Source organism: Hyperolius riggenbachi, chromosome 6 (genome assembly GCF_040937935.1).
Source record: "Hyperolius riggenbachi isolate aHypRig1 chromosome 6, aHypRig1.pri, whole genome shotgun sequence".
NCBI lineage: Eukaryota > Metazoa > Chordata > Amphibia > Anura > Hyperoliidae > Hyperolius > Hyperolius riggenbachi.
In genome coordinates, this window is record NC_090651.1 from 73,824,685 (window position 1) to 73,841,672 (window position 16,988).

A 16,988-nucleotide genomic window follows, 5' to 3' on the forward strand; every position below is an offset into this window, starting at 1 on the left:
CAATGTTAAAAATAGGAACAGTACACACTTAAGTTAAAAACGTATCCGCGTGCGATCCGCGGAATACGTTTTTAAACCCGGAACGCAGAGTCCGGACTTGCAGCATTTTTCACGGACCCGTATACACGTACGGGTAGTGAAAAATCAATGGAGAAACGGGCCTCCCTCTTCACTGACATTTTGGGACACTGGAAACGGATAAGTTTCCAGTGTCCCTTGGTGAAGGATGGGGCCGCCATGCTGGAGGGGGTAGCAGCCAGGACGGGGGGCTGCGGGGAAAGCGGCGGCCAGGGGGGTCACACCGCCCCCCCCTTGCTCACCTGGGTGCCCCCCGTCCCCGCTCCCCCTCCAGCTCGCACATAATGTAATAAATTATACCTGAAGTTCGGCGAGCCGGGCACTTCCGCCCACACCGCTCGAGTCACTTTCTGCACCCTCTGAGGGCGGCATTGCAGGAAGTGACTCGAGCGGTGTGGGCGGAAGTGCCCGGCTCGCCGAACTTCAGGTATAATTTATTACATTATGTGCGAGCTGGAGGGGGAGCGGGGACGGGGGGCACCCAGGTGAGCAAGGGGGGGGGGGGGCGGTGTGACCCCCCCTGGCCGCCGCTTTCCCCGCAGCCCCCTGTCCTGGCTGCTACCCCCTCTAGCAAAAAAAACAAAAAACACGCAAACGGATCCAGAACGTGTGCTGCAAAAAAGGCAGCACGGATCCGTTTGCGTTCCGGTTTTTTAAAATCGGAGCCCGGACCGCGGATGCGTCCCGCACCCGGAGCTAGTGTGGCCCTAGCCTAAATTGTAGCACCTATTTAAGCTGCCATTGGGTGCATTTATGCCTTTAAGAGGCTCTGCGCACCTCCTTGCTTTTAACCGCTTGCCGACCGCATCACGCCAATGGGCGTGGCCGCAGCTCCAGGACCAGCTAACGCCGATTGGCGTAAAGTCCTGGGGCAGCAGTTTGCAGGAGATTGCGCGCATCTCCCGCTTGGTGGGTGGAGCTTTCAGTCTCCAAGCGGCGAGTGAAACCGCCGTGTATTTACATCAGCAGCAGCGCTGTACTGGGGACAGCCGTGTGGCAGAAGCCTATGACAGCCGATCGCCATGATTGGCCGGCTGGGAGGAGGGAGGGAGGGATACAATTTAAAACAGGTATTTTTATAGAATTTTTTTTTTTGTAAAAATAAACATGAGGGGAGAGATCAGACAAGGTTAACAGCAAGGAGGTGCACAGAGCCTCTTAAAGAGAGCTCTGTTGGTGGGGAGAAAAGAGGGGGGGGGGGGGGGAGATCACTTGTGTGCTGTGTTGTGCGGCCCTGCAGCTTGGCCTTAAAGCTGCAGTGGCCTATTTTACTAAAAATGGCCTGGTCACTAGGGGGGGGTTTAGCACTGCGGTTCTCAAGAGGTTAAGTCATTCAGCTGCAGCCTGGTTTTGGATGTGCTGCCATTTCTCTCTGTGTACAAAAGGTAAGTTTTTAAGTTTTCTATTATGTTACTATTTGTTTTTGTTACTAACTTTATTATGTTACTTTATCATCCTCAGCCAGTGTTTTCCCTCCCTGGATCTGAGCTGGCTGAGGCTGTCGGCCAAATATAAAAACATCACAATCACTTTTGTCTAGTTGTATTAAAGCCCACGTTTAATATCATAATCAATTACAATCACACTGATCCAAGCGAGGCACTTCCAGACAGACAATCTCAGTGGCGGGAGGTAAAGTCCAGTCTCTCCTGTGCATTCCTTCCAGTATAGTCCATTCTGTACGGTCTGTGGAGCGGCCGGGCCTGAGAATCTTCAGCTCAGTTCTCTTTTGTCTCCGTCTTTGAGAATTTGTGTACTGCATCCACAAAGGCTCCTACATGTTCCGGGTCCATATCCGGATACAGGCCGTGCCCCAGATTTGCTATGTACCCTTGGTGACCAAAATCTTCCAGCATCTGTTTCACCATCTTCTCAATATTCTCCTGTGAGGGAGAGAGAGAGAGAAGCAGTCATAAGATACATATTATACAGTTCTGGTATATTTATATAGTGCAAGCAGCATCCTCCATGGTGCAGTACACAAACTGCATGTATAGATTCTGAGCTGTGGCAGACATTATTAGCCACACACTAATACTGTCACCAGATGTGGCAAATCAATATGTGATTAGAGGAATCTATACACCACACATAGATTTTCAACAGATTTCAGCTATGAGCCATCGATCGACTGCAATTCTTCCCCACCCCCAACCTAATTGATCAATACTTTCTGCCCTGTCTGCGATAGTTTGTCTACTTTTCTGTCAGCCTTTTGCCTATTCATCTAATTAAGTCTGTGACCGCCCCCATGTGGAGGGCATTTGTTGTATATTAACCACCTTAGCGGTATGGACGAGCTCAGCTCACTCATTACCACTGCGGTGGATTGCTCAGCCCCTGGTGGGTCTTTAGCAATTTTTTTTTTTTTTTAAACACGCAGCTAGCACTTTGCTAGCTGCGTGTTTCACTCGTTTGCCGCCGCTACGCGCCGCGAAAGAGGGCCCCACCACTTTCCCATTGCGCAGCCTGGCCCCAAAACACATACTACTTCTCCTGAGTACGGCGATACCACATGTGACACTTTTTTTTCAGCCTAGCTGCGCTAAGGGGCCCAAAGTCCTATTAATACCTTTAGGATTTCACAGGTCATTTTGAGGCATTTGGTTTCCAGACTACTCCTCACGGTTTAGGGCCCCTAAAATGCCAGGGCAGTTTAGGAACCCCACAACTGACCCCGTTTTAGACAGACAACACCCCAATGTATTCCGTTAGGAGTATGGTGAGTTCATAGAAGGTTTTATTTTTTGTCACAAGTTAGCGGAAATTGATTTTTATAGTTTTTCTTCACAAAGTGTCATTTTCCACTAACTTAGGGTGCTTACAATTTAGCACCCCCCAAAATGCCAGGACAGTAAACACACCCCACAAATGACCCAATTTTGGAAAGTAGACACCCCAAAGTATTCAGAGAGGGACATGGTGAGTCCGTGGCAGATTTCATTTTTTTTGTCACAAGCAGAAATGGAAACTTTAAAACTTTTTTTGCCACAAATAGGGCTGCACGATTTTCTGGTTTAAAACTGAAACCGCGGTTCCTGTGAAGACGATCTGGTGATCGTCAGTATCCGCGGTTTTCGTTTTTTAGTGCCCGCGCTTGGCAGCATGGTCCGCCTACCACTACGCGCCGAGGAGAGCAGCAGAAGCAGTGCATATTCCAAGATGTTAATGAGCTGGGCAGCGGGGGGCGGGCGAGTCGCTGGATAGCAATGGAATGACGGAGGCGGTAGGCGGAGCTCCGCCTACCGCTGCCGTCATACCATCGCTATCCAGCGATTGGTGAAGCTGTGTGCCGCTCTGGACTGGACTCGCCCCCGCTGCCCGGCTCATTAACATCTTGGAATATGCACTGCTTCTGCGGCTCTCCTCGGTGCGTGGATCCGCCCCCGTCTCATAAGCAGAGTCCTGTACGCCGCACAGTGTTCAAGCCCAGGGGGTCATCATAGAGGGCTTCAGGCTTCATAAATGTGCATTGCCTGAAATGCAATGCGAATGCACAGCAATAGCCTTAGCTAGGCTCCATCCCCCTTCGCCGCCCTCATACGAGCTAGAGTAGGTCTTGTCGTTCAGCCCCCTGCCATCAACCTGACAGTGACAGACACTGAGCCCACCCCCCGCTAAAGCTTGTTTTGAAAAAAAAAAAATCGTGAAAAAAATCGAAATCGCAATTTGAGAGAAAAATCGCAATTTCAATGTACCTAAAATTGTGCAGCCCTAGTCACAAAGTGTCATTTTCCACTAACTTGTGACAAAAAAATAAAATCTTCTATGAACTCACCATACACCTAACTGAATACCTTGGGGTGTCTTCTTTCTAAAATGGGGTCACTTGTGAGGTTCCTATACTGCCCTGGCATTTTAGGAGCCCTAAACTGTGAGTAGTCTAGAAACCAAATGCCTCAAAATGACTGTTCAGGGGTATAAGCATCTGCAAATTTTGATGACAGGTGGTCTATGAGGGGCCGAATTTTGTGGAACCGGTCATAAGCAGGGTGGCCTCTTAGATGACAGGTTGTATTGGCACTGAAATGCAAGAAGCGCAGGATGTTCTCAAATAGTGACCTGGACAGGCAGCAGAGAACATGGACATGTGATGTATTGGGTGCGTAAACCAATAAGACCGCAATACATTATTTTTGACTAGACCCATGTAAAGGAGAAGGCCCAAAAAATGTTAAAGGATACCACAGTCGATAGGCTGTGGTATAATAGAAGCTGCAATGTGTAGGGAAAGAAATACACATACTTACCGCTTCCCTCATTCCCTGCCGTCGGGTCCCGCTCATCTCCTACAGCTGCCGGTACCGGCCTGACTCTTCTGACCTCTCACCCGGACATACTGTGCTGCGCATGCGCAGTATGTCCTATACTCTTCGCTTCTGCCGTCGCATCATGACGGCAGAAGTACGGACACTCCCCCGCCTCCTCTCCCAGCGTGTGCGCTCCAGTATAAAGCTAACGTGACATGCTAGCTGGAATAGCGCTGGGAGCGGCGATTTGGTGACAGAGCAGAGTGGGAGTAAGTTGGGATGGACGGGGGAAGCAGGCACTGAATATTATTGAAAGTGCCCACTTCCCCCGTCCATCCCAACTTACTCCCCCTCCGCTCTGTCACCAAATCGCCGCTCCCAGCGCTACTCCAGCTAGCATGTCACGCTAGCTTTATACTGGAGCGCACACGCTGGGAGAGGAGGCGGCGGGGGAGTGTCCGTACTTCTGCCGTCATGATGCGACGGCAGAAGCGAAGAGTATAGGACATACTGCGCAGCGTAGTATGTCTGGGTGAAAGGTCAGGAGAGTCAGGGCGGTACCGGTAGCTGTAGGAGACGAGCGGGTCCCAACGGCAGGGAACGAGGGAAGCTGTAAGTACATGTATTTCTTTCCCTACACATTGCAGCTTCTATTATACCACAGCCTGTCGGCTGTGGTATCCTTTAAGTTTGGAAACTTGGAGTGGTTTCCACCGAATAGGCTGGGCATGGTACCTTCTCGGATTGGCGATTGCGTATTGTGTGGCATAACGGTTGGTCTCAGCCACAATTAAGCCGTAGAAATCCACGGTGCAGAACAGATGAAAAAAGTCTAGGGCCGATCCTAAATTATCTGTCTCCACCTGCACTCCAGACTGGGTGGTGAAAGGGGGCAGTACGGGTGCGGCGGAACCAGGGGATTGCCAATTGGGATTTGCCAGCACCTCTGGGAGACTATGGGTAGTACGGGCCCGTTTTGCTGGTGGCTGCGACTCGGGTCTTAATGCTCGTGCCACCGAACCAGTTTCTACTACCATGCTGATGCTCACCACTTCACCAGGGTCTATGGTAGTACTGGGGCTAGGTCCAGGAGATGCTACGTTGCTGGTGCATGTCTCGCTAAGAAAACTCGGATCAGCGCTAGCACCACTCAGCTGCCCTTAAGTCTGATCCTGCGGTCCAGTGACATGGGGTGTGGTACGTCTGGCTCTAGCCAGGACCTCAACCTCGTCACTGCTATCGGGTCAGAGAGCCACTGCTGTTCACCGGTTCGTATTCTGACCAGGATGATTCATCGGATGATGCTTCCCAATCGCACTCACCCCACTGGGCCAGAATCTCTGGAGTCGGGGCAATTTTGAGCACCTGGAGTCGGAGTCGTTGATTTCATAAACTAAGGAGTCGGATGATGTTTGTACAAAATCCACACCCCTGTTAACCTGCTGGGCGTTCCCATTCCCACGGCCGCGGGAGGTTTTTTTTTTTTTTTCACCCGATTTTTTTTTTAATTTTTTTTTTTTTTTTTTTTTATCATGTAGCTAGCCTAGCGCTAGCTACATGATTGTACCCTGTGTGCTCCCTCCCTCCCACCTTTCCGATTGCCACCGGCTATCACACCCATAAGGAAATCCCGTTCTGAACGGGATTTCCTTTAGGGCTTCCCCCGTCGCCATGGCGACGAATGGAGTGACGTCATCGACGTCACAGGGACTCCTGATCCACCCCAAAGCGCAGCCTGGCGGCGATTGGCCAGGCTGTGCACGGGGTCTGCGGGGGGGCCCTCTTTCGCGTCGGGTATCTGCGGCGATCGGAGCAAACACGCAGCTAACAAAATGCTAGCTGCATGTTTGAAAAAAAAAAAAAAATTATTATCAAAATCGGCCCAGCAGGGTCTGAGCGGTGCCTTCTAGCATCTCTGGACGAGCTTAGCTCGTCCAGAACGCAAGGGAGGTTAAGTATTAGTCTAAGGAATCGGAGTCGAGGAGTCGGAGTCTGAGCCATTTTGGGTACTCGGAGTTTCATAAACTGAGGAGTCGGAAGATTTTTGTACCGACTCCACAGCCCTGGTTCTGAGGAGGATCTGAGGGTGTGGGCGGGTGATCAGAAGCTCGCAGGGGGCAGATTAGGGCCTGATCTGATGGGTAGGCTTGACAGGAGGTGATTGATGGGTGTCTCAGGGGGTGATTTGAAGGGAGGATAGATGCAATCAATGCACTGGGGAGGTGCTCAAGGGGGGGGGTCTGAGGGTTCTCTGAGGGTGTGGGCGGGTGTTTGGGTACCCGCAAGGGGCAGATTAGGGTCTGATCTGATGGGTAGCAGCGACAGGTGGTGACATGGTGATAGGTGATCAGTAGGTGATTACAGGGGAGAATATATGCAAGCAATGCACTGATAAGTTGATCAGAGGGGGTCTGAGGGTGATCTGAGGGTGTGGGTGGGTGATTGGGTGCCCGCAAAGGTCAGATTAGGGTCTGATCTGATGGGTAGCAGTGACAGGGGGTGATTGGTGGGTGATCAGTGGGTAATTAGAGGGGAAAACAGATGTAAACAATGCACTTGGGAGGTGATCTGAGGGTATCATCAAGCCCCTTCTTAAAAAACCTTCCATGGATCCAGATGCTATGAGCAGCTACAGACCTGTCTCCAACCTCCCCTTCTTAGGTAAAGTTATTGAAAAGGCTATCGGCAACTTGAAACCAGGCTGTCAGTAAACAACATCCTGGACCCTCTACAATCTGGCTTTAAGAAACACCACAGCTGTGAAACAGCCCTCATCCAAGTCTGCAACGACCTGCTCATGGCAAGGGACAGAGGGGAATGCTGCATCCTAATCCTGTTGGATCTCTCAACGGCTTTTGATACAGTTGACCATGAAATCCTGCTTAACAGACTGCAGGAGTACTGTGGCATCAGTGGATCAGTCCTCCAGTGGTTCAGATCATTCCTGACTGACAGAACACAGAGTATCCCTAGGTCCTATAATGTCCAAACCTGCACCTCTACAATTCGGAGTGCCACAAGGATCAATCCTATCCCCTCTGCTGTTTGCAATCTACATGTTGCCACTCGGTACACTTATCCTACGTCATGGCCTGACGTACCACTGCTACGCCGATGACACAGCTATACCTGTCCTTCAAACCTGGTGGAACAGACCCGACCCCAAAAATAAACTCTTGCTTAGCTGAGCTACAGGCAAGGATGAATGATAACTGGTTGAAACTGAATGCTGACAAAACTGAGGTCCTGTTTGTCCAAAGCCAACACTCGCCATCAAAACAGCTCTATCCTAAAGCAACACCAATCAGGATTGGGAATTCAGACATAAACAGCTCCAACCTTGTGCGCAGCCTTGGAGTACTAATCGATGGGGAATTGAGTTTCAGAAACCAAATTTCATCTGTAGTTAAATCTTCCTTCTTTCATCTGAAGAACATTGCAAAGATTAAACATCTGATTCCCCCAGAGGATCTTTCAACCCTAGTCCACGCCTTCATCACATCACGGCTGGACTACTGCAATGCCTTTTATGCTGGCCTCCCTAAAAAAAAAAACCTGCTTCGCCTGCAATTAGTGCAGAATGCTGCTGACAGATTGCTAACAAACCAGCCTCGCCACTGTCACATTACACCGATCCTTCGCTCACTGCACTGGCTACCAGTAGAATGGAGAATACTCTTCAAGATTGGACTGCTGACATTCAAATCCCTGCACAATCTGGGCCCTGGATACATGAAGGACCTGCTGAAGCTGCACCACACCTCTCACAACCTTAGATCAGCAAGTTCTATAAACTTGGTCACTCCCAGAGTGCACCTCAAAAAATCTGGAGATAGAGCCTTCTGTCATGCTGCCCCTACTCTTTGGAACTCCCTGCCAGACCCAGTAAAGACAGCACCATCCCTGGAGCTATTCAAATCCAGACTGAAAAGCCACCTGTTTAACCTGGCATTTCCAGACTTATAAAATTCTTCCTCTGTACCACGATGGTCGGAGCCATGCTTATGCGCTTTAAGTCCCATGGGAGAAATAGCGCTTTACAAATGTTATTTGTTGTTATCTGAGGGTATGGGCGGGTGATCAGGTGCCCGCAAGGGGCAGGTTAGGGTCTGATCTGATGGGTGGCAGTGACAGGGGGTGATTACAGGGGAGAATAGATGTTCACAGTACATGGGGGAGGGGGGGGGGGTGATCAGGAGCTCCTAGGGGGGCTGATTAGAGCCTAATCTAAAACATAGCATTGACAGTGAGTGATTGATGGGTGATTGGGTGCAAACAGTGGTCTGAGGGGTGCTGTGGGCGATGAGGGGGGCAGGGTGTGTGGGTGTGTGTGCGCGCGCGCACATACACAGCTACCTCTTCCCCTGGTGGTCGCTCGATCACTGGGACCACCAGGGGAGGAGGCAGCCAGTATAATACACTTTGTTAGCTTAAAGTGTATTATATATTTAGTAACGGCGAGATCGGGGTATTTACAACCCGCCGGCGGGTTGACGTCGCAGGTGGACGGAGCCTAATGCCGGTGGATGTGCGTGCATCCCTGGCTAATAAGTCCCCCAGGAGCCGCCGCCGATCGGCGTTACGCAGTCCTGGGGGTGCCACCTTGCTGCCGCCCATAGGTAGTGGGCGGTCGGTAAGTGGTTAAGGGCTCATTCACACTGGGGCGATTAGCAGCCATTTACTACCAGTTGTAGAATAATCGGCGATTGCTAGCGCTTTTAAAAGCGCTAGTGTCATTAAAAGTATATGGAAGTGATCTCAATGCCACGATCTGAGGAGATTCACGATAAATGCAAATGCCGTGCATGCAACACCTTTTGAAAATTTTCAAATATTATAAAAAATAAAAGGCAAATCGCAATCACTCAAAAATCACAATAAAAAAGCGCAAATCACGTAAAAAGTGCTGCAGCAAAATGCTAGCTATTTTGTGATCCCTAGTGTGAATGGGCAGTAAAACACGGCCACTACACGGCAATAATCTGTATATGCATCAAGTACTGTCAAGCTTCCAAATCTATTTTTTAACCAGTAAGTAAGCCCAGCTGTGGCTGGGCCTCAAAAAATTAATTGAAACTCATAATTGTTCCTCTCCACGGAAATCTTTAGTAAAAGGCGAAAGATTTATGCGATCTGAAGAGAAACCAGAGTATACTTCAGCAATCTCAGACTAAGACCCAGACACTAGACACCCCCCAACCACATCAGTGTGACTTTATAAAAATATATTTATATAAACTGTTGAAAAATAAAGACATCAAATTTGATAAATTCAGAGTGTCATTTAATTTAAAAACATCACAGAAAAATAGATAAAATGTGATTATTTTACAGACGTGCCAACTGAAATGCATCATGGGTATGCTAATGAGACAACCTGGAAGTACAGCCTTCGGCAAAGGATTATGGGGGAATGTAGACACTGGGAAGGCTGCCCTCATTTACACATGTTTAGAATTGCAGAGGATCGCTTTCTATGTAACCCTTTGTGCAAGGGAACCTAGGAAATGGAAACGAAACTAAAGTAGCAAGTGATAAGGGCAGTAGGAAGGAGCGGAGGACGAGAGATGGGAGAGAAAATTCAAACGACTCGAAACATACAAATGAGATAGATGTGAACTGGAAAAAAAAACAGAATATTATTAACAAAGAAAAACTAAAGAATGAAAGAGAATAAGGGGGAGATTAACAAGAAAGAAGCACAAAAGGAAAAAACAAAGAACTGTATGTGTATGAGAGAGTGAGAATAATACCAAGAGAAGGCATGAGAATACATGAACCAGAGAAATACATGGACAAACGAAAAAAAGAAAAAAGCAGAAAGATTGGGACTCAATTTTTGTTATTTTTTTTTTGGGGGGGGGGGGGGGGTGTTGCAGCTGCAGCTGCTCCTTCACATTTGTATTACTTATGGAGCTGGGTGCCCTGCATTAGTGGGAACGTCAATTAGATGCTGCAGTCTATGCACAGATTCCCTAGCGAAGCACACACTGTATGTGTTGCTGAAATGCACACAGCAGTGTTGGAAATAGTGAAAGAGAACCTGCACTGAAAATAAAATGTCAAAATAACCATTCACAGGTCATACTTACCTCCTGTGTAGAGATGTAGCGAACGGTTCCCGAACCGTTCGCCGGCGAACATCTCTGGTTACATGGGGCTTTTACTACTTCCGGGTCGCTCTGAACCGGAGTAGTACGCCTGCGCTGCCCGGCGAAGCGCGTCCTAGATCGCGCTCCTGTTGCCGGGCACTCTGCGCATGTGCGTGACGTCATGAACGACGTCACGCACATGCGCAGATAGTGCCCGGCAACAGGAGCGCGATCTAGGACGCGCTTCGCCGGGCAGCGCAGGCGTACTACTCCGGGTCAGAGCGACCCGGAAGTAGTAAAATCCCCAGAGATGTTCGCCGAGCGAACAGTTCGCAACATCTCTACTCCTGTGTAGTCTACTACTCAATCTCTTTCTCCTCTCCTGTGTCCCATTTGTCCACTGATCAATGGATTTCTCAGTCCTCCATTTTAAAAATGGCCATTACCCCATAACAGCTTCCTGGTCAGCACACAGTTAAACTGTAACATCGCCCACTTGAGCCATAGGGAAACATGGACATTACCTTGCACATTGTTGTAACTGACAGCTAGCTATATATCTCTCTCTCTCTCTCTCTCTCTATCTATATCTATCTCTGATAGCAACTGGTATATTTCAGTTCTGACAAAATATAGTCGGAACTGGAAGGGATCACTGTAAGAAGAAAATGGTGACATTCTGAGAGGAACTGACTGTGAGGTTAGTATGTGATATTCATGTGTTCATTTTAAATACTTTTCCTCGCTTCAGGTTCCCTTTAAGGGGCCCATACACTTATACTATTTCTCGCCGATATACAGCAGATTCGATCACTGATCGAATCTGCTGTGAAATCGTTGCACAAACGCTGACCGAACAATCGATTTCCATCAGAAATCGATCGTTCCTGTCGATCTGTCCACGCGGAAGATTTTGCTCGACCGCTGGCGGGTCAGGAGTGCGTCTATAGCTGCGTTCAAATGTCCGATGACCGCCGCGAGCGGTAATACATTCCCTGTTCCGCCGGCACGTGTCCTCGCTGTCCCTACTACGCGCTCGGCTCCAGGGCTCCGGCTGGCTTCACTTAGGCCTAGTGCACACCGAGCGGTTTTTGGAGCGATCCGCCGGCCGCATCCGCCTGGAAAAACGCTTGGCTAATGTATTGCAATGGGATGGTGCACACCGGCGGTTTGAGGTTTTTGCCAAGCCGCAAACGCGCCTCCTGCTGCGCGTTTGCGGTTTTCGGAAGCGTTTCGTCCTCAATGTAAAGTATAGGAAAACGCAAACCGCTCTGAAAAACGCTACTTCAGAGCGGTTTGCCAGGCATTTTTGTTACAGAAGCTGTTCAGTAACAGCTTTTACTGTAACAATATGTGTAATCTGCTACACAAAAACGCACCCAAAACCGCTAGGTATGTTTAGAAAACCTCTCTAAACATACCTAGAATCGCTCTGAAATCAGCTCCCAAAACCGCTAGCGTATTGCGGAACTGCTAGCGGTTTTGGTGTGCACTGGGCCTTACTTCCTGTGGGGGGGGGGGGGGGGGGGGGGGGGGGAGTTTAAACAGTACAGCGCCCTCTACTGTTTAAACTTCCCAAGGCAGGAAGTAAAGTGAAGCTGAAGCCCTGGAGCTGAGCTCGGAGAAGAGAGAGCAGAGAAGAGGCAGAGGAGACCGGGGGACTCGCGCCGGCCGGATCAGGTAATGTATGCTCCACAGATTGTGAAACTGTTTCATAGTGAAATAGACTCAAAATCTGTTTGCAGTGTAGGCAGCCAATAGATCCCTCTTTGATCAGATTTGATCACAGAGAGATCTGCTGGTCGATCTGGTGGCAATCAACCAGTGTATGGCAGCCTTTAAGCCTAGTACACACCATGCAATTTCCCATCAGTTAGATGGGTTGAATAGATAATTTCCAACAGGTCCAATCTGATTTCCAATCGATTTACATGGAAGTGATCAGAAAAATGATCAGAAATCCGATCTGTCAGAAATTATCTATTGACCCATCTATTTAATGGGAAATTGCATGGTGTGTACCAGGCATTAAGGTGGCCACACAACAAACAATTTTTTATTTTGATTCAATTCGAGCATTCCGATCTAATTTTCTGATTGATCAGAAGTTTCAATGTACCACACATGTATTTTTTAGAATGGCCCAATTTCGAGATAAAAGATGGTAAATTCTGAAAAAATTGGTTCGTTAAAAAAAGAAAAAAAATGAAAGTTAATTTTTTCTGGTTGAATACAATTTCACAATTCAGCACACACCATACAATTCTTGATAAAATTGGTCTGAATTTTCCATCATGTTCAATCTCAAAAAAATCAAAACAAACAAACAAACAAAAAAAAAAACCAGCGATTTGTCAGTACAACTGATCATATTTATTGAGTTGGTGTAAAGTTGGATCTTGTGTAGCCACCTTTAGGCCGGGGACACCCTAGAAATTGCAAAACGCTATCGCTAGCACTCTGTCAGCATTTTGGTAGCTATTTGTGCTGCGTTTTCTGGGATTAAAGGACCACTAATGCAAAATTTCTAAAAAATAAAACAAAAAAAAAAAGATTTGTACTGGGAAGAATGCTAGTAGGAGTAATAGCGTGAAGGGTTAAGAATTAGTTAAAAATAAATAAATAAACTGTACTGCGGGCTGCTAACGGCATTTGAAGCAGTAAACCGGTTTCCTGTGATCTTAGCCAGGCAGATACGAGCTGTTCGTTGGTAAAGAGATCTCACATTCATGCTGTGTAAACAGCAGTGTGATTAATTCTTAACCCTTTACTATCCCTCTTACTATCATTCTTTCCAGTATAAATCTTTTTAGTTTTATATTTTTGAAATGTTGCGATCGTGGTTCTTTAAGATAACTCCTATACTATGTATTGGAGCCCAAACGATCAAAAAATGCTGCATGTCCTGTGATTGTGGTTTAAAAAAAATTGCAATCGCGCTAGTGGGCTCACCTCTATGCACTTTCATTAGCAAAGCGTTTATAAAGGCTCATGGAGGTTCAAAAAACTCACAAAAAAAAAAGCTCTCTAGTTTATCCGAGGCCTGAGGCTTGTTAAAAATGTGTTCCTGTTTTCTTTGTTCCCACAGTAGAAAATGGTTGACCCCAATCCCCACCCCCAATAACTGAGGCTGCTGTTCACCTTGAGTGAAGAATGATGCACATAAGTAATCTTACTGGAGTGTTGTGTGTGTGCGTGTGTGTACCATATTTACTTTTGACATGCTTATTAGGGTAACTACTACTTTCCAGCACTTACCTTACTGGCATACAGGGCACAAGGGTCCAGATTTCCTTGCAAAGCCTTCCTCCCAGCTAGCTTCTGCCTGAAATAAAAGTTCAATATTGCTCATCTTCAGGTCAGGAGAATTTCACAACCATAGATTAAAATAACATCTAATGTAATTGTGCAGGAAAATAATGTGAAGTGCAAAAACAAAACAAAAAAACAATTAGATACTTGTCTATGGAGAGATAAGGCCCTGGATCCTATTGAGCCTTTTCTGTCCCCTTTCCATCCTTTCGTTCCAAGCACTGTCACCCCTCTATGGCTATTTGACCAACTGGTGGATTACACCCCTGGGAGCCCTTGGAAGAGAGTGCCCACTCACACATGAGCAGTACGGAGCCACCCCTCTTTGGGAGCTCTCAGGGACACTGAAAAAAAAAATCTGCTTACCCGGGGCTTCCTCCAGCCCCTGGAAGCCGCTATGTCCCTCACCACAGCTCCAGGGAGTCCCGGGATCCTCTCAGTTTCAGATGCCGACCTCGCCAGGTCAGCATCTACTGCGCAAGCCCCGCTGTTGACCGCTCTCACATGGTCTGGAGTGTTCTGCACAGGCGCAGATGTGACGTGGTTTGTAGTGTTCTGCACAGGCATAGAACTACTGTGCCTGCACAACACGCTCCAGAACACTTGAGAGTGTTTGACAGCGGCGCTTGCGCAGGCACAGTAGAGGCCGAACTGGTGAGGTCGGCATCTGAAACAGACGGGACACCGGAGCTGCAGCGAGGAACGTAGCGGCTGCCAGTGCCTGGAGAAAGCCCCGGGTAAGTAGATCTCTTTTTTGTTACGGCTGGGATGCTTCCTTTAAGAGGGCTCCTGGAAGTGGCAAATTCCAACGGGGGTGGGTGACACTGCAGGAACCAGGACACCAAGGGAGGAATGGTAAGGCTCTTTAGGGTCTAGAGCAGGTGTGGGCAAACTTTTTTTGTAATCGTTCCTCACTCCTTTCCTCTAGATTTGTGTGGCCAAGGAGTGATAGGGTGTAACTCACCCAATCACTTGTTCCAGTGGTGATCTCCATGGCGACGGCAGCGTCATGTAATGCGCTGGTACATAATGACGGTAGGTCACATGGCGCCACCATTACCATGGAGACCACCGCTGGAACGAGCGATTGTATAACGTTACTTCTTGTATGTGTACCCGCAGGCCGTGGTTTGCCCAGGCCTGGTCTAGAGCCTTTTCTCTCCATAAGTACCAGCAAGTATCTGACTTTTTTTCCCACTACAGATTTGCTTTAAAAGGAGAACTCTACGGTTTGCTAAATAAAAGTATATCTCCTAGTTAAGACTTTTTATAAACAAGGATCAATGTATTTAGGGATCAATTTAGAATAATACACTTTGAAAACTTGTTTTTACAAACAGCAATTATGTTATTTAAAACACTTCATCATGAAGTGAATAAATAGGCTTTCAGTCTGGTTTACTTACATCCCCTACTGTAAGCAGGCAGAAGGGCCTTGTCACATATACAGTATGAAGACTGTTGCCTGCTGGGATCGGGACTTGATCCCTTGGGTAACAGTTTGGGGTTGAGTGTTGTACAGATGGGTTGCTAGCCTATAGGTTAGTGACATGCCTGTTGCTATGGAGGTACAATGTGTGGTGCTATACAGTGCGGCTCCTGTCTAGCAAGGTAAGGGGGAGAAGATTGCACTCAAAGGGTAGATCTGGCATTCACGTCGCTAAAAGTCCAGCATACTGGATCTTTAGGCAACAATGAGAGGATCCAGTACACTTTGCTACATTCTTACCCGAGACAGAAAGGCTGCCTCGGCAAAAATTAATCCAACGTGTTCAGCTTGAAGTGAATCTGAAGTGAGAAATTTAGGCTGCGATATTTATTTCTGTTTAAACAATGCCAGTTGCCTGGCAGCCCTGCTGATCTCTTTGGATGCAGTAGTGTTTGAATCACACCAGAAACAAGCATGCCGCTAATCTGGTCAGATTTTTGTCAGAGCATCTGCATGCTTGTTCAGGGGCTATGGCCAAATGTATTAGAGGCAGAGGATCAGCAGGGCATCCAGGTAATTCAGTGCATTGTTTAAAATTAAATAAATATGGCAGCCTCCATACTCCTCTCGCTTTAGGTGCCCTTGAAGCAATATACAGATGCTCAGTCTGTGTCTTGTTAGGGCAACACTACGGGACATGAGAGCTATACAGCAAAGTGGGGTGTACAGTGCAATGGAGAGGGGAAGAGGGACAACAGGGCAGCACACAAGGGAGCAGCTGGCTAGAGGAAAGTTAAAGAGACTCTAACAAATTTTTCAGCCTTAGTTCTTCTATCCTATAAGTTCCTATGCCTGTTCTAATGTGCTCTGGCTTACTGCAGCCTTTCCTAATTGCACTGTCTCTGTAATAAATCTTATCTCCTTTCCTCTGTCGTGTCTGTCGGGCTAAGGCTTGAATGTGTGGAATGTGCAGGGCTGCTTGTGATTGGATAGAAGCGATACACACCCTCTGCAGGCCCCCTGCACACTCTGTATGACTCACACACTCTGCTTATGTGAGCCTATTACAAGCTGGTTAGTTTGTTTGTAAACACTGCCTAAAACTGTTAATTACAAGCCAGGATTGCAGCAGAGAGTGGCAGAAACAGCACAGAGAGGCCCAGGGGAAAATAAGGAATAGAATGGTATGCTTTTTAGTGTAAGAATATTAGAGTACAGATTCTCTTTAAGGAATTTAGGGGCATTTTTAAACTACTGAGACAAACTTACATGACCGGCAGGAGGTGTCAACTTGATAAAAACTGTCAATGGATAAGGACTTAAAAAAAAAAAAAAAAAAAAAAAAAATTCACAAGATCAGCTATTTACAAATGCAAGATATTTTATCCAGCTTCACACTACTCCTGCCAGCTTCTGTGCTCCAAATTCTGAGAAAGTATTGCTGCAGCAACTCATTATGTGAGCCTCAAATGTGGGCAGTGGTTACGGTTAGGGCTGAGGAGTCAGATTCGAAGAGTCGGTGGTTTCAATAAACTGAGGAGTCGGATGATTTTTGTTCCAATTCCGCAGCCCTGGTAGAAATCTGAGCAATTTTGGGCACCTGGAGTCGGTAGTTTCATAAACTGAGGAGTTGGAGTTAGAAGATTTTTGTACCGACTCCATAGCCCTGGTTATGGGAGCCACCTTTAAGGTGCATACACACATCCAATTTTGATTGGTCAATCAATAAAAATGTTTGCCACATCCCTGTATTAAAAGGGCACACAGACTTTGAATATCCTGAAAAGATTGTGTAGGTGAGCTCTCATACTGCATAGAAGTGGTAAA

The 16,988-nt window shown here is 47.5% G+C and overlaps 1 protein-coding gene and 1 non-coding gene across 2 annotated transcripts in view; both read right to left on the bottom strand.

Moving 5' to 3' along the window:
* Positions 1-1,608: 1,608 nt before the first annotated feature.
* Positions 1,609-16,988, bottom strand: part of UROD (uroporphyrinogen decarboxylase) — a 40,668-nt gene continuing 25,288 nt past the window's right edge. The window contains exons 9-10 of the mRNA XM_068242529.1: positions 13,679-13,745; positions 1,609-1,961 (exon numbers count right to left, since the gene is read on the bottom strand). Coding sequence (XP_068098630.1) covers positions 1,797-1,961; positions 13,679-13,745 — 232 coding nt within the window. The 3' untranslated portion in view covers positions 1,609-1,796. The remainder of the gene's footprint in view (positions 1,962-13,678; positions 13,746-16,988) is intronic.
* LOC137523235 (U5 spliceosomal RNA) lies at positions 9,367-9,481 on the bottom strand. Its single transcript, XR_011022577.1, has one exon. It is a non-coding gene; the product is annotated as a U5 spliceosomal RNA (small nuclear RNA).